The sequence below is a fragment of the Nyctereutes procyonoides genome, unplaced genomic scaffold, assembly GCF_905146905.1.
Source record: "Nyctereutes procyonoides isolate TBG_1078 unplaced genomic scaffold, NYPRO_anot_genome, whole genome shotgun sequence".
Lineage (NCBI taxonomy): Eukaryota > Metazoa > Chordata > Mammalia > Carnivora > Canidae > Nyctereutes > Nyctereutes procyonoides.
In genome coordinates, this window is record NW_026575128.1 from 9,311,983 (window position 1) to 9,336,174 (window position 24,192).

The following is a 24,192-nucleotide window of genomic DNA, read 5'->3' on the forward strand; positions in this document are numbered from 1 at the left end:
AGGACGGAGCTAGGATTCCAACCCGGGGCTGCTCCACTGCAGTTGGACTCTACTCCCTCAGCCACAGTGTTTTTCTACCTCTCAGGTACCGTGTTGCTTGTTTTAGAGGCTTGGCTACAGCTCTGACACCTGACCCTTTATTTCGTCAGCCCGGGAGGGTATGTAATACTTTTCTGATATCTCCCACTTCGTTCATGAAAACAATTTTAAGATGAAGGCCTTGGAAATTCTGATATAAATGCCATGTTTAGAAAGGGTCCCTTCCCCTCTTCGCCCTTTAAAGGTGATGTTTTAGGAAAAGGGCAGCTGGATGTGGGCGCCTTCGGATCACCTTGCAAGTAGTGGCCTACGTGAAGTGGCTGTGCCTGTGCCACGTCAGGAACTGGACTGTCATCCCGTGCTCCATGTTGGCACGCGTGAACGCGTGCGTGGTGTCAGGGAAGTGGGTGGTTTTAGTGACAAGGTTAACCCTGTACACTTTCAAGTTATTTTTGAAGGAAAGCAAAAGCACCCAGTTTTCCAGATCTGAAGTCAGTGTTTTCATTCTGCTTTGGTGAGGCCATATTCCTTCATTGTTTGTTTACTCAGTCTTTGCTAGACAGGCAGTAGAGCACGTGGCTACCGCCTGGAGTCTCCACCTGGCTCTGCCACTTACTGGCGGTGTAACCTTGGGCAAGCTGCTTAATTTCAGCTTCCATATCTGTAAAATGGGGATACTTAGAGTTTCCATGTGAAAGCATGGAAAACAGTACTTGGCACATAGTGAATGCAATATGGATTAGCCATTATTAATATTATTGTTGTTACCATTGCATTATTGTGATTATCACAAAGTAAGCATTTAAAAAATGATAGTGGTGATTACTACTATTATGAAAAATTCCAATGTAATTTTTATTTTTTCAAGATTTTATTTTTAAGTGATTTCTACACCCAGTGTGGGCCTCAAACTTATAACCCCATGATCAAGAGTTGCATGTTTTACTGGCTGAGCCAGGGAAGTGACCCTTTGATGTACTTTCTTTTTAAAAAACTATCTATTGGGGATCCCTGGGTGGCGCAGCGGTTTGGCGCCTGCCTTTGGCCCAGGGCGTGATCCTGGAGACCCGGGATCGAATCCCATGTCGGGCTCCCGGTGCATGGAGCCTGCTTCTCCCTCTACCTGTGTCTCTGCCTTGTCTCTGCCTCTCTCTCTCTCTGTATGACTATCATAAATAAATAATTAAAAAAATTTTTTTTAAAAACATAAAAAACTATCTGTTAGAGGACGTGCACAAGTGGGGAGAAGGGCAGGAGAGGGAGAAGCAGGCTCCCCACAGAGTGTGGAGCCTGATGCAGGGCTCAATTCCAGGACCCTGAGATCATGATGTGAGCCTAAGGCAGACGTTTAACTGACTGAGCCACCCAGGTGCCCCCCCAATGTACTTTTTAATATGAATTTCCAAAGAAGTTTTGTACATGTAGTGAATTGTTTCAAATTATGCTGTCGAGTATTTTCTTGTTCATACTTTATCTCCATTATTGATTGGGAAGTTGACATTCTAGTTCTATTCTTTTGGTGGTTACTTTTGAAATTTTATTTGCATACTTACAAAATGTAACATTAATACCCTAACCCTCTAATGGTAAGAGGTTCTTAGAGCATTTCAACTTCAGTCACCTCCTCTTTACTTATTAGCAATTGTTCAGTGCTTTAGTTTTGTTTTGGTTTTTTTAACTCTACAAATTGAGCATTAACATTTTTTTGTACAGGGATCCCTGGGTGGCGCAGCGGTTTGGCGCCTGCCTTTGGCCCAGGGCGCGATCCTGGAGACCCGGGATCGAATCCCACGTTGGGCTCCCGGTGCATGGAGCCTGCTTCTCCCTCTGCCTGTGTCTCTGCCTCTCTCTCTCTCTGTGTGTGTGTGTGACTATCATAAATAAATAAATAAATAAAAATTAAAAAAAAATAAAGGAACATTTTTCTGTACAGAAAATATTTAGATTTATCTACATGTTTGTCAGTTTCTTTGCTCACTATTCCTTGTGTCAGGTCTTCTGGAATCATTTTCTTCCTGAAATGTGCCTGTTTTTTATTCTTCTAGTCTCTTTGGTTCTTCTCTCCTAGAGGATTATTTCATACCCTTTGTCTTGGGAAGTATTTCCCAATACTTCCTCCACAGTCTTTGCTCTCAGCTGGTGACCATGCTTGCTATTTAATAGGAGACAAAAAAAAAAAAAAAAAGGAGACAGAAGCAGTTGGAAGAGGACTTTCAAAAATTGTCATCACTACATCTACCCACCTTCTAGTACTAGCGTCCGTATATTCTTCCTCCCCTGTCTGCTGGATAAACTATCTGTGCTCCTAGCAAAAGCTGATCCCCCTATTTGAGTAGTAACTCCCATTTTCTTTCACCTGTTCAAGATATTATTGACTGTTCCTTCCTGTATCAATTGTCCTACCTTTATTATGTCATTTTTCTTTTTTTTTTAAGACTTTATTCATGAGAGACAGAGAGAGAGAAAGAGAGAGAGAGAGAGAGAGAGGCAGAGACATAGGCAGAGAGAGAAGTAGGCTCCATGCAGGGAGCCCGAGGTGGGACTCAATTCCGGAGCTCCAGGATCAGGCCCTGGGCCAAAGGCAGGCGTCAAACCACTGAGCCACCCAGGGGATCCCCTTATGTCATTTTTCTATCACTTTCAACAGCCCTATTCTTTCCTCTATATTTAATAAAAACCCTTCCTCTCCTCACTGTTCCCTCTGGTAGTTGCCAGCAAAATTCTGTGCAAGAGTTGTGGGCACTCCTCTAATTCTTCCCCTGGGCTACATTGATCTTGCTCTAAATCATGCTTTTATCCCACTCTACTAATCGAAACAGGTCTTGTCAAGGTCAGCATTATTCTCCACTTGCTAAACATTGTGATGATTTCTGATTTAACAGGAGCATCCGTTAAATCAGAAGTTGATTCATTCAAGTTGATCATCCTTCTTGAAATATCTTGGAAACACTTGGATTCCAGGGCTCCATCCATGGTTAGCTTTCTGCCGATCTCACTACCAGTTCCTTGTCTTGTCCTGTTGGTTCTTCTTGAACCTGACGTGGGAGTGCTCCAGGGCTATTAGACTCCCTCTCCATCTACACTCACTCTGGTGATCTTATTCAGTCTTAGGGCTTAACTAACATCCACATTCTGATAACTTTCCCTTGAATTTCAGCCTCAGACATTCAGTTGCCTATTCAGCATCTCTACTTGGGTGTCTAGTAAGCATCTCAAAATGAACATATCCAAATCTGAACTCTTTATTTTTTTTTTTAAAGATTTTATTTATTTGAGAGATAGTCTCAAAGCACGAGTTGGCAGTGGGGGCAGAGGCAAAGGGAGAAGCAGACTCTGCTGAGCATGGAGTCAACACACTGGGCTTGATCCCAGGACCCTGAGATCATGACCTGAGCTGAAAGCAGTCACTTAACCAACTGAGCCACCCAGGTGCCCTTAAGCTCTTAACGTTTCTTTCCAAAATTCACTCTAACTCTCTCTCTCCCAATTCTGTTCATGGCAATTCCATTCTTCCAGTTGCCAAAGCCAAAACCTTACAGTTGTCCTTAATTATCTCACCCCTTATCCATAGCAAAATCCTTTTGACTTTGCCTTCAAAATATATCCATCCAGACTCCTATCGTATCTCACACTCGTTACCATCTCAGCTGGCCCAAACCATTATCATCGTTTGCCTGGATTATTGCAATATCCATTTTACTAGTTTCATTTACTTTTGCTTTCCCCATCTGTATTAGTTTACTGGTGCTACAGTAACAAAGTACTACAGACTGTGGCTTAAACAGCAGAAATTTGTCTCACAGTCCTAGAGGGTAGAAGTATGAAATCAACAGGATGGGCTCCCTCTGAATAGTGAGGGATGGATCTGTGTTAGGCCTCTCTCCTTGTAGATGCTCTCCCAGTGTGCATATCTGTGTCCACGTTTCCCTTTTTTATATAGAGACCAGTCACACTGAGTTAGGGCCCACCCTGATGACCTCATTTCAACTTGATAACCTCTGTAAAGACCCTATTTCCAAATAAGATCACAGTCCTGGGGGTTAGGACTCCAATGTCCCTTTCTTATGAGATTCTATTCAATTCATAACACCCCACAATGGTCTGTTTTCAGCATAGAAGGTGAAATAATCCTAGACCACATCATGTTAACTACTCTGCTCAAAACCCAAGAGCTTAGTAAAAGCTAGAGTCTTTACAGTGGTTTACAGGCTGGGCATTGTCTGCTCCCTCCTTTGCCTCTTTATTATTCCTCCTTCTACTTCGAGGGACACCATTGTTTAGTGAATAAAAGCAAGGAATCTGGACCTTGCCTGCCTAGGTTCAGATCCCAGCTCTGATACTCACTAGTGATAAAGAATTTGGGAAAGTTACTTAGACTTTGTGTCTCAGTTTTCTGATCTGTAAAATGGGATTCATAAGAGTACCTACCTCTAGGGTTATTATGAGGATCAATATTTGTAAAGTACTTAGAATAGTGCCTCCTTGCATATTATATTAATAGGAAATACTTGTAGCAATTCTCCAATCCCAGATGCTGTTTGGAGTTCTTTAATGTATTCATTTTCCCAGTCCTCACAGCAATCCTAAAAGGTAGACACTGTTGTTATCCTCAGTTATCCACAGCTGAGGAAATTGAGGGTAAGTAATTTGCCCAAAGTCATGCAGCTAGTAAGCTGCAGCGCTAGGATTCAACCCAGGGAGTCTAGGTCCAGCGCTACCCATGTTTATGCTCTTGACCACTAAATCTATGTAATGAATGTCTGTTTATTGAAATAATAGTTAATTGTGAATACTAGATGGTGGAAAAATACCTTAGTTTTTCTAAAACTCTCTGTTTTGCCCTTGTTTTTGATAGTTTTGCTAGGCACATAATTCTAAGTTTAGAGATACTTTCTTTTCAGTATTTTGAAGTTGATACTCTGTTTTCTTCTGATTTCTAGTTTGCTCCTGTCGATTTTTTAAAATCTTTTGTAGGAGATATGTTGTCTTTGGGATCCCTGGGTGGCGCAGCGGTTTGTTGCCTGCCTTTGGCCCAGGGCGCGATCCTGGAGACCCGGTATCGAATCCCACATCGGGCTCCCGGTGCATGGAGCCTGCTTCTCCCTCTGCCTGTGTCTCTGCCTCTCTCTCTCTCTCTCTCTCTCTCTCTCTCTGTGACTATCATAAATAAATAAAAATTTTAAAAAAATTAAAAAAAAAAGATATGTTGTCTTTGAACTGATTTTAAGGTCTTAATATTTTTGTGGTTCTGCAGTTTCACTACAGTTTAAATGTGTGTATTTTGATTTCATAATTTGTCCCAGTTATTATACATTGTGCTTCATATATCTGCAAATTCATGTTTTATCTCAGTTCTTGAAAATTCTCAGCTATTTTTTTCTTTTTAAAAGATGCAAATGTATTTTAAGTGGGTAATACACTAACATGGTTTAATATTTCAAAAGGTATTTTTCCTTCCACTTTTGTTCCCCAGTCAACCAGCGTCCACCCTAGTGATATTATTTTTTTCAGATATGTCCTTTTCTTTCATCTTTTCATTCTGAAACTACAATTTAAAAAATTATTTATTTACTTTTTTAAAAGATTTTATTTATTCATTTGAGACAGAATATGAAAGAGAGGGAGAAGCAGACTCCCTGCTGAGCAGGGAGCCTGATGCAGGGATTGATCCTAGGACCCGAGATCATGACCAAAGCAGGAGGCAGCTTCCCACCCAACTGGGCCACCCAGGTGCCTCCATTTATTGACGGAGGGAACAAGTGGAAGCCAGGGGGTGGAGCAGAGGGGAGGGAGGGAGAGAGAATCTCAAGAAGACTCTATTGAGCATGGAGCTTGATGTAGGGCTTGATTTCACAATTCTGAGATCATGACCTGAGCCAAATTCAAGAGTCTGACACTCAACTGACTGAGCCACTGAGGTGCCCCTGAAACTCCCAATTTTTTAATACTAGTTTTCTTGATCTACTCAATATCTCTTGGCCTCTCCTTCACATTTTCTTTTTTTTTTTTAAAGATTTTATTTATTTATTCACAAGAGAGAGAGAGAGACAGACAGGCAGAGGGAGAAGCAGGTTCCAAGCAGGGAGCCTGATGTGGGATTCGATCTTGGATCCCAGGATCAGGCCCTGAGCCAAAGGCAGATGCTCAACCGCTGAGCCACTCAGGCATCCCTCTCCTTCACATTTTCTATTCCTTATCTCTCTATGCTGCAGTCTGGATAACTTCTGATTTTTCTCCCCACCTGTCTCTAATTTGCTGTTTTAACCTATCCATTGAATTTTTTTATTTTAAAAATTTTAAAGTTTATTATATACATTATTTATTTTTAAGATATTATTTATTTATTCATGAGAGACAGAGAGAGAGAGAGAGGCAGAGACACAGGCAGAGGGAGAAGCAGGCTCCATGAAGGGAGCCCCATGTGGGACTTGATCCTGGGTCTCCAGGATCATGCCCTGGGCTGAAGGTGGCGCTAAACCGCTGAGCCACCTGGGCTGCCTATACTTATATTTATACATATATACATGTCTATATCTATCTATCTATCTATCTATCTACACACACACACACACACACACACACATATTTTACTAATCTCTACACCCAGCATGGGACTTGAACTCACAACCTGGAGATCAAGAATTGCTCACTCTTGCAACTGAGCCAGCCAGGCACCCCTCCAATGTATTTTGCTTTTTGAGCAGTGTAAGGTCTATAGAAAAGTTGAGCGGAAAAAAGAGTGCCCATATAAGTCCTCACTTTTCCCACTCTAGGGGTTTGGTTTTCTCTACTATTAACATTTTGCATTAATTTTGGCACATTTGTTACAATTGATGAGCCAGTATTGATACATTATTATTAACTAAAGTCCCTGGTTTACATTAGGGTTCACCTTCTATGGATTTTGACAAATATATAATGAGATATATATATGAATTTGCTAGGGCTGCCATAACAAATTCTACAGACATGGTTAAACAAAAATTTATTTTCTCAGGTTCTAGAGGCTAGAAGTTCAAGGTCAGTGGTTGGCAGGATTGGTTTCTACGTGTCGATGGCTGTCTTCTTTTTGTGTCTTCACATGGTCTTCCCTTTATATGTGTCTATGTCCTAATCTCTTTTTAGAAGGACACCAGCTATAATGGATTAGGGCCCACACTAATGACCTCATTTCAATTTAATTATCTCTTTAAAGATCCTGTCTCCAAGTACAATCATATTCTGAGGTATTGTGGTTTAGGACTTCAGCCTATCAGTTTGGTGGGGTAGACACAGTTTAGCCTGTAATAACATATATCTGCCCTTACAGAATCATACAGAATAATTTCACTGCTATGAACATTCTGTGTTCCATCTACTCATCCGACCCTCCCTTATGAACCCCTGGCAACCACTGATCTTTTTACAATCTCAAACTTTTGCCTTTTCATGAGTGGTCATGTAGTTGGAATCATTTATTATGTAGCCTTTTCAGATTGGCATCATTCACTTTGAAATATGCATTTAAGGTTCCTCCATGTATTTTTGTGGCTTTATAGCTCATTTCTTTTTATCACTGAATATCCATTGATTTTTTTATTTCAGTAATTCAAAAAAACTTTTTTTTTATTTTTTAGAGAGAGAGAGAGAATGAAGTAGGGAGGGGGCAGAGGGAGAGGGAGAAAGAGAATCCTAGGCACAAGCCCAGCACAGAGCTTGATTTCATGATCCTGTGATCAAGACCTGAGCTGAAATCAAGAGTCAGACACTTAACCAACTGAGCCACTAATCACCCCAACAATTTTCTGAAAGTAGACTCCATGCCTAATGTGGGGTTTGAACTCACAACCTTGAGAACAAAGATGAAATGCTCTACTGACTTACCCAGCCAGGTACTCTTATATATTTTTAATTTCTAAAAGTCCTGCAAGTGCCTTTATAGATTTGCCTATTTATTTTGCATATTGCATTCCCATTTTTGTGATCCCCTGTGTTACTTCTTTAAACATTCATACATAGTTATTTTGTATACAATGGCTGATAATTTTAATACCTGAAATCCTCAGGGGTATAAATCTATCTGTTGCTTCTGCTGGATCTTACTTGTGGTAGCTTGTTTTCTTACATGTTTGGGGCTCTAGGATTGTAAACTCATAATTGTTGTTCATCTTTGGCTATTCTGGAGGCCTAAAGAGGGGAGTACTTTACTCCAGACAGGTTTGGTATTCAATTTGCCTAGAAACCTGGGGGTATTACCACTTTAATCTTTTTTGAGTTGGTTTAATATTGAGTCTCAGATTTATCTTCTCCATTTTGCTCTATTATAGTGAACATTTGCTTTCAGGTCAGCCTTCCCTTTTGCCTGTTGTTCACTATTCTTCATCTGGTTTTAGCTTACTTTGGATTTGTGTTTATTACTGTGAGCCCAGTGAGTATATTTTGAAAGTCCATTTTATCTAGGATTTTATTGTTTTGTAGGTGGATATCCCTCCAGACTGTCTAGTTAGGCATCTCACCAAAGCAGGGTTCAGTTGCCTGAGTTTAGGTATTGAAAGGTAGAATGATGGTGATCAGTCACATTAGGCACCTTCTAGTTGTTCCAGTTTCACTCTCACTTAATCATTGACTCTTCAGGATTAGACTTTGGGCACTTGGCAAATGACACATTTTCTCTTGGCTAGCAGCCCATGCTGTTGGGAATGAAAAGTGATGATGATTAGTTTGGACACTGCCTCCATGTGCTAATCTGAATGATCTGTTTATTCCCCTGTGGTAACAGTGATGAAAATTTTAATTTATTTCTGGGAAAGAAGGACCTGAAAAATAGTGTAATAACCGAGGGGTCATAAAATTGAAGTTTAAATCCCGGCTTGGCTATTTACCAGCAATGTGACCTGCTCCAGGTTGTGTAACTCCTCTGAGCCTTTGAAATCTCAGCTGTAAAGAAGAACAAACAAAGCTGCTATATACTGATCATTTATAAAGTGTTAAGCAGTTTGCTAAGTTAATAACTATAGTATTTCTTATGTAATATTCAGTAACAATCTTATGAGATGTAGCTATTATTTTACTTATTTTACTGATGAGAAAACAGAAGTATAGGGAAACATAAAAAGGGTTATTGTTCAAGCCAAATTTAAATGAGATAATGTGTAGTTAACATGAGCACATATAAGGTCACCAATAAATGACAGCATTATTATAATCACTCAACATTTTCCAGATATCAAATTAGGTCATTTACATGCTATGGCCTAAATAAGATACATTTACACAAAAAATATTTTATGGAGCACTTACTATGACCGTGTGTAGTGCTTAACGCTGGGGAAACAGGAGGAAATAAGACAGATATGATCTCAGCCCTTAGAGAATTCCCTTTAGAGTGAGGGAGACAGGCACATAAACATTTACAATTCAGCCTGGGAACTGCTGTGATGGGGCAAGAATGGGGTGCTTTGGGAGTCAGGGAAAAAAATTTTTTTAAGATTTTATTTATTTGGGAGAGACAGAGCAAGCGAGCCTGAGCAGGGGGAAGGCAGAGAAAGAAGCCGACTCTCTACTGAGCAAGGAGACCTATGTTGGGCTCAGTCCCAGGACCTTGAGATCATAACCTGAGCTGAAGTCAGATGCTTAACCAACTGATCCCACCCAGGTGCCCTGGGAGTAAGGGAGATTTACCAGAAGTAATGATGCGCTCTAGGTTTGTACTTGAAGAATGAATTGGAAGCAAGGGTGGAAGGAAAGACAGAGGAGGCGGCAAGCTTAAGGAAATGAAAGTAGTTTTTGTATCTGGGATTTTAGAAAAAGTGTGGACAGTAAGCCTGGGGAGATGGGCAGATGCCATATTCTGAAAGGCTGTGTAAGGCCTGCTATCAGAGTTTGACCTTTTTTTTTTAGATAATTGGAGAGCCTCTGAAAGGTTTTTACCCAGCAGAGATGTGATTTTAAAAGATCACTCTGGCAGAAGTGTGGGGAATGACTAGCTTTATTTATTTTTTAATATTTTATTTAGTCATGAGAGACACAGAGAGAGAGAGAGGCAGAGACCTAGGCAGAGGGAGAAGCAGACTCCCTGTGGGGACCCTGATGGCGGGACTCAATCCCAGGATCCTGGGATCACCACCTGAGCCAAAGGCAGACACTCAACCATTGAGCTGCCCAGATGTCCCAAGAGTAGCTTTAAATTCTTTTATGTCATTTAATCTTTACACCAACACTTGGAGGTAGTTATTATTATCTTGATTTTAAAGATGAAGAAATTGAGACTTGGAGAATTTACTGTATTCACACATTTAATAGGTAGTGGAGTCACTTACCCATATATGTCTGACCCTAAATCTATGTTGCTGTATTGTCCTCAACTAGTAATGATTTGCATGACCTAATTTATGTTTACTCTGTAGAAAATTCTCATTCATTCTTATAGTATTATTTGCATACTCGGTGTTAGTTTACAAAGCATTTCACAGCCATTATTTAATCTCCTTAAAAACTATGAATTAGGTGATGTTATCTCTGTTTTATAGATATAAAAGAAAACTGAGGTTGACCTTTAGTTGAATGGTCCTATACACCTAGAAAGTTGTGGAGCTGTGACTTGAACACCATGCTCTTGACAGAGGAAAGCTTTTTTATGGATATCTTGTGAACATGCCACGTTTCTTTTTGAGTCTTTGCTCGTTGTTCATGGGTGAATGTTTATAAGGCTCTTTTCTTCCAGGTTTTGGAGATCACATTCATTGGAGGACACTAGAAGATGGGAAGAAGGAAGCAGCTGCCAGGTACAAGATACGGTTTTAAGTTACTTATAGTGGAAGGGGTAGCTGGCTGGCACAGTCAGGTAGAGCATGCAATTCTTTTTTTTTTTTTTTTTTTTTAAGATTTTATTTACTTATTCATGAGAGACACACACAGAGAGAGGCAGAGACATAGGTAGAGGGAAAAGCAGGCTCCGTGCGGGGAGCCCGATGTGGGACTCAATCCCAGGACTCCAGGATCACGGCCTGGGCCAAAGGCAGCCTCTCAACCGCTGAGCCACCCAGGCATCCCAGAGCATGCAGTTCTTAATCTCAGTGTTGTGAGTTCAACCCCATGTTGGACCTAGAGATTTAAAAAAATACATTCAATAGGTTATTTATGCTAGTGAAACACTTTCCAGCCACCAGCTTAACATTAATTTCACATGAAAAGTTATGCCAGAGCCAGAACTGAGTAGTTGCCTGATGATAACAAAAAATACTACTACTAAGTGCTTATTATGCACCAGACATTGAATAATTTGAATTAATTTATTTAATTCTCATAACTCTTTTGAGGTGGGTACTGCTGTTACCTTCATTTTAGAGATGAGAAAACTTAAGGCACAGAGCAGTTAAGTAACTTGCTTAAGATCACACAGCTAGTATGTGGTGGAGCCAAGATTCAAACCTAGGCACTTTGGCTTCGGAGCCTGCACTCAACCAGTAACCCACACTGCCTAACAGTCTCAAGGTGAATAGTGTTAAGTTTCAGTTAGGTTTAGCCTATGCACTGATGCACATAGGTGATGCAAAGGAGGAAGAAAAGGCAGGGCAGGGGAGGGAAGGCTAACCACAGATCTAAGTGCTTTACATGCATTCATTTATTTAATCCTTATAACCTATGGGGTTGGTTCAGCCTGTGGAATAAGAACTGTTACTATTTTACACAAGAGGAAAATGAGACACTGATGATTAAATAACTTGTCAATAGATTATACAGCTAGTAAGTGACACAACCAATACTTGAATGTTTTATACTATACTGTACTGGAGAGATACAAAGACCCAGTATATGTGCATCTACTTTATATATACACATCCTTGCACAGCAGCACACTTCTGCACCTGCAAAATTACAGTTGACTTTCGTAGTGATCTCTCCTTTCTCATTCATGATTTTATTAATTTGAGTCTTCTCTCTCTTCTTTTTAATAAGGTTGGCTAATGGTTTATCTATCTTATTAATTCTTTCAAAGAACCAACTCCTGGTTCTATTGATCTGTTCCACAGTTCTTCTGGTCTCAATTTCGTTGAGTTCTGCTCGAATTTTAATTAACTCTTCTTCTGCTGGGCGTCGGGTCGATTTGCTGCTTCTTCTCTAGCTCCTTTATGTGTAAGGTTAGCTTTTGTATTTGAGTTCTTTCCAGTTTTTGAATGGATGCTTGTATTGCGATGTATTTCCCCCTCAGGACTGCTTTTGCTGTATCCCAAAGATTTTGAACAGTTGTATCTTCATTCTCATTAGTTTCCATGTACAGTTGACTTTCGAATAGTGCTAGGGGCAGTTAGGGATGCTCAAAATCTGCATGTAACTTTTGCCACACGCTCAAAATCTGCATGTAACTTTTGAGTCCCCCCAAAACCGAAAACCGGTAACATAAACAGTCAATTAACACATATTTTGTATGTTATATGTATTACATACTGTATTCCTACAACAGAGTAAGCTAAAGGAAATCATAAGGAAGAGAAAATACATTTATGGTACTGTAAAAAAAATCTGCATAATAAGTGTACCTGTGCAATCCAAACCCTTGTTTTTCAACTGCATAATGCTTGCTTTGGCTAGAACAGATCCTACAGCTTCATGGCACAAGGCTCACACATTCTGTAGAGCAGGGTTACCAGATTTAACAAATAAAAATAAGGACCCCCAGTTAAATTTGAATTTTGGGTAAACAAGGAGTAATTTTAAATATGCCCCATTCAATATCTGAGAAATAGTAAAAACATTTTTTGTTGCTTATCTGAAATTCAAATTTAACTAGGCATCCTGTATTTAATCAGGCAGCCTTACCAAGGAGAAACAAAAAAATAGGTTTGAAGTTCTAAAGCAAATGACTACTCCTACATAAAGTCTTAAGTGAGTTTTGGGGGCACTTTGTTTTTCTCTCCCATACCTTTACATCCCAACCTACTCTATCCGTTGTAGGATGTCTGACTCTCCTTGTAGGTGCTTGATTTTTCCCGTTCAGACCGTTAACCTCCTTCGCGGGAACTGCCTGGTGTTCATTTCCGAATTCCCAATCGTGGAGAGGTTGAGTGATTGAAATGGTTATGGAGTTAACCGTTTCTGAGAGTCACTGGGTGTAAGGAATGGACGGAAACTAGCATTTGTCCCCGGTCCTGTGCTGAATATGGTGCAGACTGTCTTGCAGTGTTTAAGCTCCTTCAGGCCACATTATGGATAATGGCCGGACGTCGCCTTTGGCCACAGAGGGTTCCCATCCTTTCGAGGCCTCTTGACATAACTAACCCGTCGTTCTAGTTTCCATCACCTTCCTGAGCGAGCAGGTCCTGGGTCTCCTCGGAGCGAACTCGTGTTGCCATAGCAACAGCAGGTCCCGTGGGACTCCGGTGGGGTCGGAAGTGCGTGACCTTCCGGTTTGCGTCGGAGACGTCGGCCGCCCGGAAGTGACGCTCGGTGGCCGCGCATGGCCGCGCCCCGTCGGGATGCCGCTCGTGGTGTTGTGCGGGCTGCCGTACAGCGGCAGGAGCCGGCGCGCCGAGGAGCTGCGCGGGGCGCTGGCGGCCGAGGGCCGCGCGGTGTGCGTGGTGGACGACGCGGCGGTGCTGGGCGCGGAGGACGCGACCGTGTACGGCGACTCCGCCCGGGAGAAGGCGCTGCGCGGCGCCCTGCGAGCGGCGGTGGAGCGGCGCCTGAGCCGCCGCGACGTGGTCATCCTGGACTCGCTTAACTACATCAAGGGCTTCCGCTACGAGCTCTACTGCCTCGCGCGGGCGGCGCGCACCCCACTCTGCTTGGTGTATTGCGTGCGGCCGGGCAGTGTGAGCGCGGGGCCTCGGGCGGCGGCGGACCCTGGCCGGAATGGCGGTGCGGGTCAGAGGCCGCGCGCTGAGGACGGAGGGAGACCCCTGGCGGCGGGCGCCGCGGTCCGCAGGGAGCCCTGGGCCGCCGAGCCTCAGGAAGCGGAGCAGGAGACCGCGGCGCCCGCTCTCCCGGCTTTTGGGACTCCAGAATTCGAAGAATCTGCAAAGCTCGGGTCCAGTGCGTCTTACCCCCCCGAGCTTATGGAAGCCCTGACGGTGCGCTTTGAGGCTCCAGACTCTCGGAACCGCTGGGACCGACCGCTGTTCACCTTGGTAGGCTTAGAGGCGCCGTTGCCCCTGGCCGAGATTCGGGCTGCCTTGTTTGAGAACCAGGCCCCCCCGCCCCATCAGTCTACACAGTCCCAGCCCCTTGCCTCCGGCAGCTTTTTGCACCAGTTGGATCAGGTCACGAGCCAGGTGTTGGCGGGACTGATGGAAGCGCAGAAGAGCGCGGTCCCTGGAGACCTGCTTAAGCTTCCTGGCACCACGGAGCACCTGCGGTTTACCCGGCCTTTGACCATGGCAGAACTGAGTCGCCTCCGCCGCCAGTTTATTTCCTACACCAAGATGCATCCTAACAATGAGAACCTGCCTCAGCTGGCCAACATGTTTCTGCAGTATCTGAGCCAGAGCCTGCACTAGGGGCGGGGGGGGGGGGGGCTCCTCGTCTAATCTCCACTTCCCTAAGTTTCTTGATCGACTAATTTCAGTGTCTGCAGGGCATGTTGATGTGTGGTGGCAGAGCTGCTGTGATTGATTTACTCACGCTTTCCTCTGTGGTAGGCCTTGTGTTTACAGCATAGATTGAAACTAAAGAAAAGAGAACTGGCTCGGAGGATCTTGGCAAATTTCTCCAGGGGACAGTCAGGTGGACAGAGTTTGTTTAGATTGGGTTCTACTTGACATATCAGACATGAATTTTCCCCATCTGAACTGTGGGAGCGCAGACTGGATGGATGAGTTGTCTTAAAACAGTTATGAACAAAACCTCAAGATGGCTCAGGTCTGCATCTGCACTGGCCTTTCTTTCACATAATTTTTTGAGTACTCTGCCTACTTTTTGCTAATCTGTCCCAGAGCCAAAGGTCACAGATATATCCACGGGTTTCTGTGCTTGGGAAGCTTTGGTTTTAGTGGAAGTGAAAGATAACTACTATTTTATCTAATAAAATCTTTTAGGAGAAGAAAGTTGGCTGGAATCTTTTTCACTTAATATAACTTAATGTTATTCATGTAATTTACTTAATATATGTGTATCTAAATGTTACATCACTATTATGCCTTTGACCAAAGTAGTGCTTTGGCAGTGCTTAGTGAGAGACTATATATTTTGCTCTAACTTAGCGCAATTAACACTTCTATAACAGTTGTGCTTCATTCTGTATTTCAAGGCAAGTATCACCATAAGCTTCTTTAATTCTTTCATTGATTTCCTTAAATGGTGGGTACCTACCTTACCAGTACTTGTGATTTTCTTTTTTTTTTTTTTTTTAATTTCTTTTTATTGGAGTTCAATTTGCCAACATATAGCATAACACCCAGTGCTCATCCCATCAAATGCCCCCCTCAGTGCCCGTCACCCAGTCACCCCAACCCCCGCCCATCTCCCTTTCTACCACCCCATCCCAGAATTAGGAGTCTCTCGTGTTCTGTCTCCCTCACTGTTATTTCCCACTCATTTTCTCTCCTTTCCCCTTTATTCCCTTTCACTATTTTTTATATTCCCCAAATGAATGAGACCATATAATGTTTGTCTTTCTCTGATTGACTTATTTCACTCAGCATAATATCCTCCAGGTCCATCCATGTCAAAGCAAATGGTGGGTATTCGTCATTTCTAATGGCTAATATTCCATTGTATACATAGACCACATCTTCTTTATCCATTCATCTTTCAATGGACACCGAGGCTCCTTCCACAGTTTGGCTGTTGTGGACATTGCTGCTATAAACATTGGGGTGCAGGTGTCCCGGTATTTCACTGCATCTGTATCTTTGGGGTAAATCCCCAGCAAGCACTTGTGATTTCCAAAGATAAATTAGAGGTAGTCTTTGCCCATGAGAACTAATAGTTTGGTGAAAAATACACACATGTAGACATGATTATGGGATGAAAAGGGCTGGTGGTTGCAGGATGAAGACAGAATGCTTTGGAAACCCAGAGGAGGAAAGGACTAATTAGCTGTTTGAGAGAAGGTCGTTTTGGGAAAGCTTCACAGAGGGTGAACATTTGAACTGTCACTCAAACGGGTCAGCAAAGGGTCAAATAGTAAATATTTTAGGTTTTGTAGGCCATAAGGTCTCTGTTGCAGCTTATTAACTGTAGCACATTGTAGCACAAGAGCAGCCATATACAGTAAGTATGCAACAGTGTATTTTAATACTACACTGAAAGGTAAAGTATGTTTAATCTTAACATACCACAAGGTACTATTTTTTAATTTGTTTTTCAACCATTTAAAAATGAAAAGGAATTTGTATTTTACAGCTCTACAGAAGCAGGTAGTATGTTGAATCAGGTCTACAGACACTAGTTTGCTGATGTCTGCTCTAGAAGGATAAATAGAAGTTTGCTTGGGAGAGAGGAGGGAGCAAGGCATTCTAAACTGCTCTGTAAGTGCATGGAGCTATTAAAAGGATGGGCTGCCTTGGTTGGTGATGTGTTTCTTCAGGCAGTCTGGACCACCCTTTGTTATATGAAATATATTGGATATATTATAATTATATATAACGTATTAGATGATACATTATAATTCCGGAATGAAATGGAGGCTTGGACTAGGCAGCTTGTAAGGCCTTTTCCAACCTCTTATCTGATTTAAAGTTAGTTAATTAATGATTGTGGATTGCCATCCTAAAATGAAGTAGACAGTAACAGAAAGAGCATTGGTTTTGGTGTCAGACTTCATGAATTAGTAAGTGGCAGAACCTAGGTTTTTTGGGGCCATATATTTAATCTCTTAGGAGTCTTAGTCTTAATTTTCTCATTTCTATTTGAGAACAGTAATAGTATATAACTTAGGATTGTTGTGAGGATTTATTTATTTTAAAAGATTTGTTTATCTGAGAGAGAACACAAGCAGGGGAAGGGGCAGAGGGAGAAGGAGAAACAAGACCCTCTGCTGAGCAAGGAGCCAGTAGTCCCAGGGCTTGACCCCAGGACTGTGAGATCATGACCTGAAACAAAGTCTGATGCTTAACTGACTGAGCCACCAGGCGCCCCTGTAGTGAGGATTTTTTTTTTTCTAAGATTTTATTTATTCATGAGAGACCCAGAGAGAGGCAGAGACAACAGGTAGAGGGAGAAACAGGCTCCATGCAGGGAGCACGACATGGGACTCGATCCTGGGGCTCCAAGATCAGGCCCCGGGCTGAAGGCAGCTTTAAACCACTGAGCCACCTGGGCTGCCCTGTAGTGAGGATTTAAATGATACAATGCATGTAAAGTACATAGTGCAATGTATAATACATGGTTAGATTTTGGCTATTATTACTGTGATTACTTAGATCCCACTTCTCACGTAAGTTTGCCTTGTTTGGTTTATAAGCTTTTACAAGTATTAGAGGCACAAATCCATCCCAGATTTGTAGTAGGTCTCTAATGAAGTAGGTAGTAGGTCTCTAATGAAGTAGCTGAATAATTTGACAGTTACTAAATTAATTATGTATATTTGGAATAGTGCCTGCTACATAGTAAATGCTACGTAAGTGTTTGTTATCAGTAATATTCTATGTGCCAGATGTTAAGGCATGTGGAAAGAGCTAAGTTCTTAACCTTAGGAAACCCCAAGTCTGGGGGCTCCTGGGTGGCTCAGTTAAGTTTCTGACTCTAGGTTTCAGCTCAGGTCATTATCTCAGGGTCCTGAGCTCAAGCCCCATTGAGTTCAGCCTCAGTGTGGAGCCTGCTTAAGATTCTCCCTGCTCCTTCTATACCCGCTCCTTCCCGCCACATGTTTGTGCTCTCTCCTAAATAAATAAATAGATCTTTAAAAACAAAAAAAGAGGGATGCTTCGGTGTCTCAGTTGGTTAAGCATCTGCTTAGGGCTCAAGTCGTGATCTCTGGGTCCTGGGATCAAGCCCTGCTTTGGGCTCCCTGCTCAGCAGGGAGTCTGGTTTTCTCTCCCCCCCCCCCACCTTTTTCTTTTTCTTTCCTTTTTTTTTTTAAAGATTTTATTTATTTATTCATTCATTCATTCATTCATGAGAGACTCAGAGAGAGAGAGGCAGAGACACAAGCAGGCTCCATGCAGGGAGCCTGACGTGGGACTCGATACGGGGTCTCCAGGATCAGGCCCTGGGCTGAAGGCGGCCCTAAACCGCTGAGCCACCCGGGCTGCCCTACCCCACCCTTTATCTCTCCCTTTTTCTCTCCCTCTCTCTCTCTCCCTTCTCTCTCTCTACATCTTCCCCAACTTGTGCTCTCTCACACTCTCTCTCAAATAAATAAAAAATCTTAAAAAAAAAAAAAAAGGCTTTCAGGGAGACAGGGAAGTAATAGAGTTCAAGGCAGTAAATGCATCGATTGTATTCTACAGTGTATGGTGGTCTGGTGATGCAGGGGTTGGATAATGAAGAAAGCCCCTGGCTGCTTCCATACTGCTCTCCTACAAGTTGGCATTTGAGCCTTGACAACATAAGAGCTTCATCTGGCCAAGACTGGTTCAGGTGGATTGTGTTGCTTATCATTTAAAAAAGAAAAAGATTTATAGATCTTTTGATTATAAAAATTACATTTAATTATAGAAAATACAGAAAAAGTGTAAAATCCACAATCCCATTACCTAGGAAAAACTGCTATTATATTTTGGTACATTTCTGTCATTTCCTTTTAGGCTCTTTTCCTCTGTATATAGTTGTAATTTTAATCCAAACTACAGATGATAATTTTATATTCTGGTTTGGTTTATTTATTTATTCATTCATTCATTTAAGATTTTTATTCGTGAGAGACACAGGGGGAGAGAGAGAGAGAAAGAGGGGTGGGGTGGGGCAGAAACATAGGCAGAGGAAGCAGGGAGCCTGCTGCGGGACCTGGACTCAATCCCAGGACTCCAGGAACACGCCCTGGGCCAAAGGCAGGTGCTACACTGCTGAGCTACCCAGGCATCCCTGTTTTTTGTTGTTTTTTTTAAAGTAAGCTCTATGCCCAACGTGGGCTTGAACTCATGACTCTGTATCAGGAGTCACATGCTATACTGACTGAGTCAGCCAGGCACCCCATTCTAGTTTTTAATTTGATATAACTGAAAAATTTTACTAACATTTTCAATGATTACATAACCATATTTAGAAATACTGTAATTTGACGTTTTCTTCTCTTCTACAGTCTCCCTAGCTTTAGGCCCGAATTTGCAGAATTTACAGGAATGTCAGAACTTACCAATAGTTTTATTACAATAATCTATATTGAATATTTAGGTTGCCGAAATTTTTTTTTAATCTAAATCATACTAATAAACGTCTTTGTACATTAACCTTGTCTTTATTAGGTGGTCATTAGGATAGACATAAAGAAATGGAATTACTAGATTGTAATTTTTTTGTTATCTTTTTAAGTGGCTTACCTCTGATGGTGATTATCCATAAGTCCTGGTGTGGAGCTTGCAAAGGTAAGTGCAAATAATCAAACTTCAAATGTGTTCTTTTTTTTTTTTTAATTTTATTTATTTATTCATGAGAGACACAGAGCGAGAGAGAGAGGCAGAGACACAGACAGAGGGAGAAGCTGGCCCCATGCAGGGAGCCCGACGTGGGACTCGATCCCAGGATTCCAGGATCACACCCTGGGCTGCAGGCGGCACTAAACCGCTGGCCCACCCAGGCTGCCCTCAAATGTGTTCTTAAATAGTAACACTTTAAAAATACTAGCACAGATTTTATCCTAGCACTGCTGATTGCTTTAAGGAATACCAAAGAAATATATGACATAGATTCCTTTCCCTCAAGAAGTTTGCAGTTATCTTTGCAAGGGGTTGGAGGGTAAAGCAATTGAGATATGATGAGGGAGAGTATGGGATTAGAGCTACAGTAGTCAATGGAGAGTAGATATAGGAAACTGAAATAGAGACATAAGAAGTGATTAGGGAAGTCTTCCTGGAGGAAGTGGGAACAAAATTACAACCCACCTTTATTTGTGGTCTGTGTTCTTTCTGCTGTGCCACCTTGCTGCTTTCCAGGCTTTTTTTTTTTTTTTTCCTTTATTTGGTATGCTGTACTTAACAAAATCCTAGTTGGAAAAGGAGCATAAAATTAATGTAAATAGCGTAATTATATGTATATGTGGAAATGTTACTCTGTTGTCTATTACTTCAATAGAAGTTATTGAAATGTGGCTATAAAAAGCAAATAGAAATTCGTATGCCATTATTCTATATTTATGATAAAAGCTTCAGAGAAATGAAGTCAGTCACTCCAGGTCACATACCTATGTTTGTAAGTGGCAGAAGCATGACCAGAATTCAGGTGTCCTGATTTCTGGTTCTTAGGGGTTTTTTAAAAATAAAAAAAAGGTCCAGTTATTTGAATCAACTCAGCAAATTTGGGTTTGGATATGACAATGATGTTTTCTTCTATTCCAAAATCTTTTTCCCTCTAGCTTTAAAGCCCAAATTTGCAGAATCTACAGAAATTTCAGAACTTTCCCATAATTTTGTTATGGTGAATCTTGAGGTAAGACTTTGAGAGTTTCTCCTTATTGCTATGATTTTAAGTCTTTGCGGTTTTAAAATTATCATCATTAGTGGTGTAAAATCATATTCAGCGGATCTGGCTTCGTTATGAGAGCGTTTTCCTCTTGAACTCTAATACTAAGTCTTGTGTCAGTGTAGAAAGCCATCCAGCCTCCATTTGTTGGAGGAAGAAGAGAGAAATTGGATAAGATGACTAAATTTTAAGGTTCCTTCGATCTTAGTCTATGATTATGACATGTTTTACATCTTTGTGTGGCTAAACTAAAGGTATAGTAGTAACACATGCAGGACACAGAACCCTGCAAAATGTGATGCAGCTGAGCCCCTTCTCTGTGCTGGGCTTGTATGTAAAACCTTTCTGTTTCATGAACTATCCTTTATGTACTTGACATAGATTACAGGTTTTGTAATCTCAAGTCAGAATATCAGATTTTAGAAGGGATTTTTCGGCCATTGGTAATAGCCATTTTTCAGAAAGAGCATCTTGGGACCGAAGGAATGAGTTGATTTAGTCAAGATCGTAGAGCTGAGTGATAAGAATAGGTACTATGACCTAGCTATGCTTCCTTTTAGGCTGTACTCTTCAAATGAGGGATGTTTTGATGCTCTATGATGCAACTACTAGCCCTGAGTTTCTATAAAGATAATATTTACTTACACATAGGACTGGAAGTCTTTTGAGCATGTTAATGGGGAATGTTGAGGCGGCTAAGAGATTGCTTATGTAACTAGTGGATAGCCTGAATGCTGACACACCTCACTCAAGGCAAAATTATATTACAGGTTGAAGAAATCCCATTTAACTCCTAAATGGGATCCACACCAAGAATGACAAAATTACTATTTATTTCTTATGCATATGAACTAAGTTCATATGCATCACTTTCTAAGTTAGAATCACCACTCAGAGGAAACAGAAATGCCTTCAGTGAGCATACTCCAAATTCAGAGATTTTAAAAGAAAGCTAATTATGTGGTCATATCTCCTGGGAGGACTGTAACTCCATAATTATAGCTAAAATGTTAGTCTCATTTAGCTGTGTGCAAGAAATACTTGTGTAAGTCAGTGATGTCGATATTGGGAATCCGCAATGGAAAAACAGACAAAATTCCTTGTACTCACTGAAATTACATATGGGAAATTGAATATGGGGAGATAGACTAGTTAAAATATGTCAGATGGTGGCTAAAAGTGAAGGGTGGAAGGGATACTTTGCAATTTTAAGTAGACGGTTGAAAAGAAGGTGACATTTGAACAAAGATTTGAAACCAAAAAGGGAGTGAGGTACGTGGATAATGGGAGAAGTATGTCCTGGCAGGGGAAACAGCAAGTACAAAGGCCTAAGTGAGGTGCATGCCTGGCTTGTTTAATGACAAAACAGCAAGCAAGTTAGTGTGTTTGAAAAAGACTGAACAAGAGGTAGGACATAAAGTTAGAGAGGTGCCCAGGTAGCAGATTACATAGGGCCTCTTAGGCTACTGCAGGGACTTGGGGTTTTACCCTGAGAGAGAGGGGAAGCCACTAAAAGGTTTTTGTTTAAAGTTTTATTTATCTGAGAAAGAGCAAGGTGGAGGGGCAGAGGGAGATAGAGTCTTAAGCAGACTCTGCACTGAGCGTGGAGCCTGACCCAGGGCTTGATCTCCTAACCCCGAGATCACAACCTGATCCAAAACCAAGAGTTGTAGGTTCAACCGACTGCCCCATCCAGGCACCCCACCACCTAAAGGTTTTGAAGAGAGAGGACATGACCTGACTTAAGGTTTACACTTAATAGGATGAAGAGGAGCCGAAGGATGAAGATTTCAGCCCTGATGGGGGTTACATTCCACGAATCCTTTTTTTGGGTAAGGTAAAAGATCTTAATCTGGGGATCTGTGATGTGGAAGGAGAGATAAAGGAGTGAAGAAGGCACTGATTCCATATAGTGAAACTATGCAAGGATGGCTAAAAACAAAAACAACCAGTTTCTGGAAAGTGGGGGAGTTCTGAATGCCAGAACTTCAAACCTGAAGGAAAATTTTTTCCATTAACTGTCTTTGTGATCAGTGACAGAGTACTGGAATCATCCATTATTCATCTGTGTATTAGCTGTATGTCAAGCACTGGGCTCTACACTAGGCGGCTCTACAGGGACAGAGATAAGCCACAGTTCCTACCCTTGACCTCATCCAAGAGGTGGAGTACTATAACCAGACAAATATCTTTCCACAAACAACGTATAAAAGATGTTAATTTGTTTTTTTTTTAAGATTTTTAATTTATTTATTCATGAGAGAGAGGCAGAGACACAGGCAGAGGGAGAAGCAGGCTCATGCCGGGAGCCCGATGTGGGACTCAGTCCCGGGACTCCAGGATCACGCCCTGGGCCAAAGGCGGGCGCTAAACCACTAAGTCACCCAGGGATCCCCAAAAGATGTTAAATTTAATGACCATCTAATGTTTCCTCAGCATCCTGCTGGGTTCTGTGTGTGTGTGGGGGAGACAAATAGAAATATAGCATCCTACCATTATCAAGAAGAAAGGGAACGTGCCAGTAAGAGAGAACAGCATATGTGAAGGCACGGGAGACTTGAGTTCAGGGAGCTGCAAGGAATTCACTGTGATTATAGCATAAAACACAGGGGTAGAGTGGTGAGCTAATGGGCTGCGAAGTGGGGAGGTCTCATTTCCTAGCAGGCCTAATGTACTATATAGCATTTGAAATACCTCTCTAATTACTATAATCGTTGTGCCATTTTGTCCACAATAGATCCCAGTGGCAAGGTGCATCCTGAAATCATCAATGAGAATGGAAACCCCAGCTACAAGTATTTCTATGTCAGTGCTGAGCAAGGTATGGCTACGTAGAGAGAGAGAGAGGAGGGAGACTTGCTGCTAAATTTAACTAGGATGAACCCCATGCAGTGTCTGTGGGAGGAGGCTGGATTCCACGCGTGAGCTGAGCATCCCCAGCAAGAACAGCTTTTGGCTAGAATCTTTGTGGAACAGAGGAGAAAGATGAGACTGAGCCCCTTCCCTCGCTGCTTACAGTGCAGTGTGGCGCTAACTGAACCACAGGAAACTGAAGAACTGAGGCTCATGGAGATAGTCACTTGCCTGTGGTCTCAAAATTAAGTTGCAGAGCCGGAATTTCTGTCCAGAACTTAAGTTTTTTTCCTACTGTGCTAACGCTACTCTTCCTAAAGAATGCAAAGGAGCTGATCAAGTCTAAAAGGTATCATGATAGTAAGCTTTAACTGGACCTAAGAAGGCTAAGAATTTGTCTTATGAGGGTGGGGCATAGGGTGGGGGGGTGGCCCTACATGGAGAGTCCACAGGCTTGCGGGAGGACACAGTGCCTGGACTGAATCCTGAGTAATGAGCCCTAGCCAGCAGATAAATGCAAAAAGCACGTTCCAGGCAGAGAGAACAGCATCAGCACAAACAGGTGAAGGGAAGTTGAAATCATGTCATGCCTTCTTGTTCTCTAATCCTTGAACACAACCATTCTAGAGGCCGGGATTGGAATCCCTGCTAAGTACTGTCCCTGTTTTCCTTCCAAAGTTCCTCCTATCATCTATAGGAGGGGGTTGTTGGCTAAGTTGCCACATGTCTCACATTGCCATGCTGTCGGGTTGTTGATCGCTTTAT

At 41.9% G+C, this 24,192-nt stretch overlaps 2 protein-coding genes across 2 annotated transcripts in view; both read left to right on the plus strand.

The window, feature by feature from the left end:
• Positions 1 to 24,192, plus strand: part of TXNDC12 (thioredoxin domain containing 12) — a 30,019-nt gene that overhangs the window by 3,898 nt on the left and 1,929 nt on the right. The window contains exons 2-6 of the mRNA XM_055341681.1: positions 10,742 to 10,802; positions 19,429 to 19,481; positions 20,468 to 20,541; positions 22,337 to 22,406; positions 23,312 to 23,395. Coding sequence (XP_055197656.1) covers positions 10,742 to 10,802; positions 19,429 to 19,481; positions 20,468 to 20,541; positions 22,337 to 22,406; positions 23,312 to 23,395 — 342 coding nt within the window. The remainder of the gene's footprint in view (positions 1 to 10,741; positions 10,803 to 19,428; positions 19,482 to 20,467; positions 20,542 to 22,336; positions 22,407 to 23,311; positions 23,396 to 24,192) is intronic.
• Positions 10,965 to 18,839, plus strand: KTI12 (KTI12 chromatin associated homolog). Its single transcript, XM_055341680.1, has one exon. The coding sequence runs from the start codon at positions 13,494 to 13,496 to the stop codon at positions 14,511 to 14,513; it is 1,020 nt and encodes a 339-aa protein (XP_055197655.1). The 5' UTR covers positions 10,965 to 13,493; the 3' UTR covers positions 14,514 to 18,839.

What these genes read in the sequence shown, in the direction of transcription:
- KTI12 (XM_055341680.1), top strand. Translation starts at nt 13,494, where the DNA reads ATGCCGCTCGTGGTGTTGTGCGGGCTGCCGTACAGCGGCAGGAGCCGG.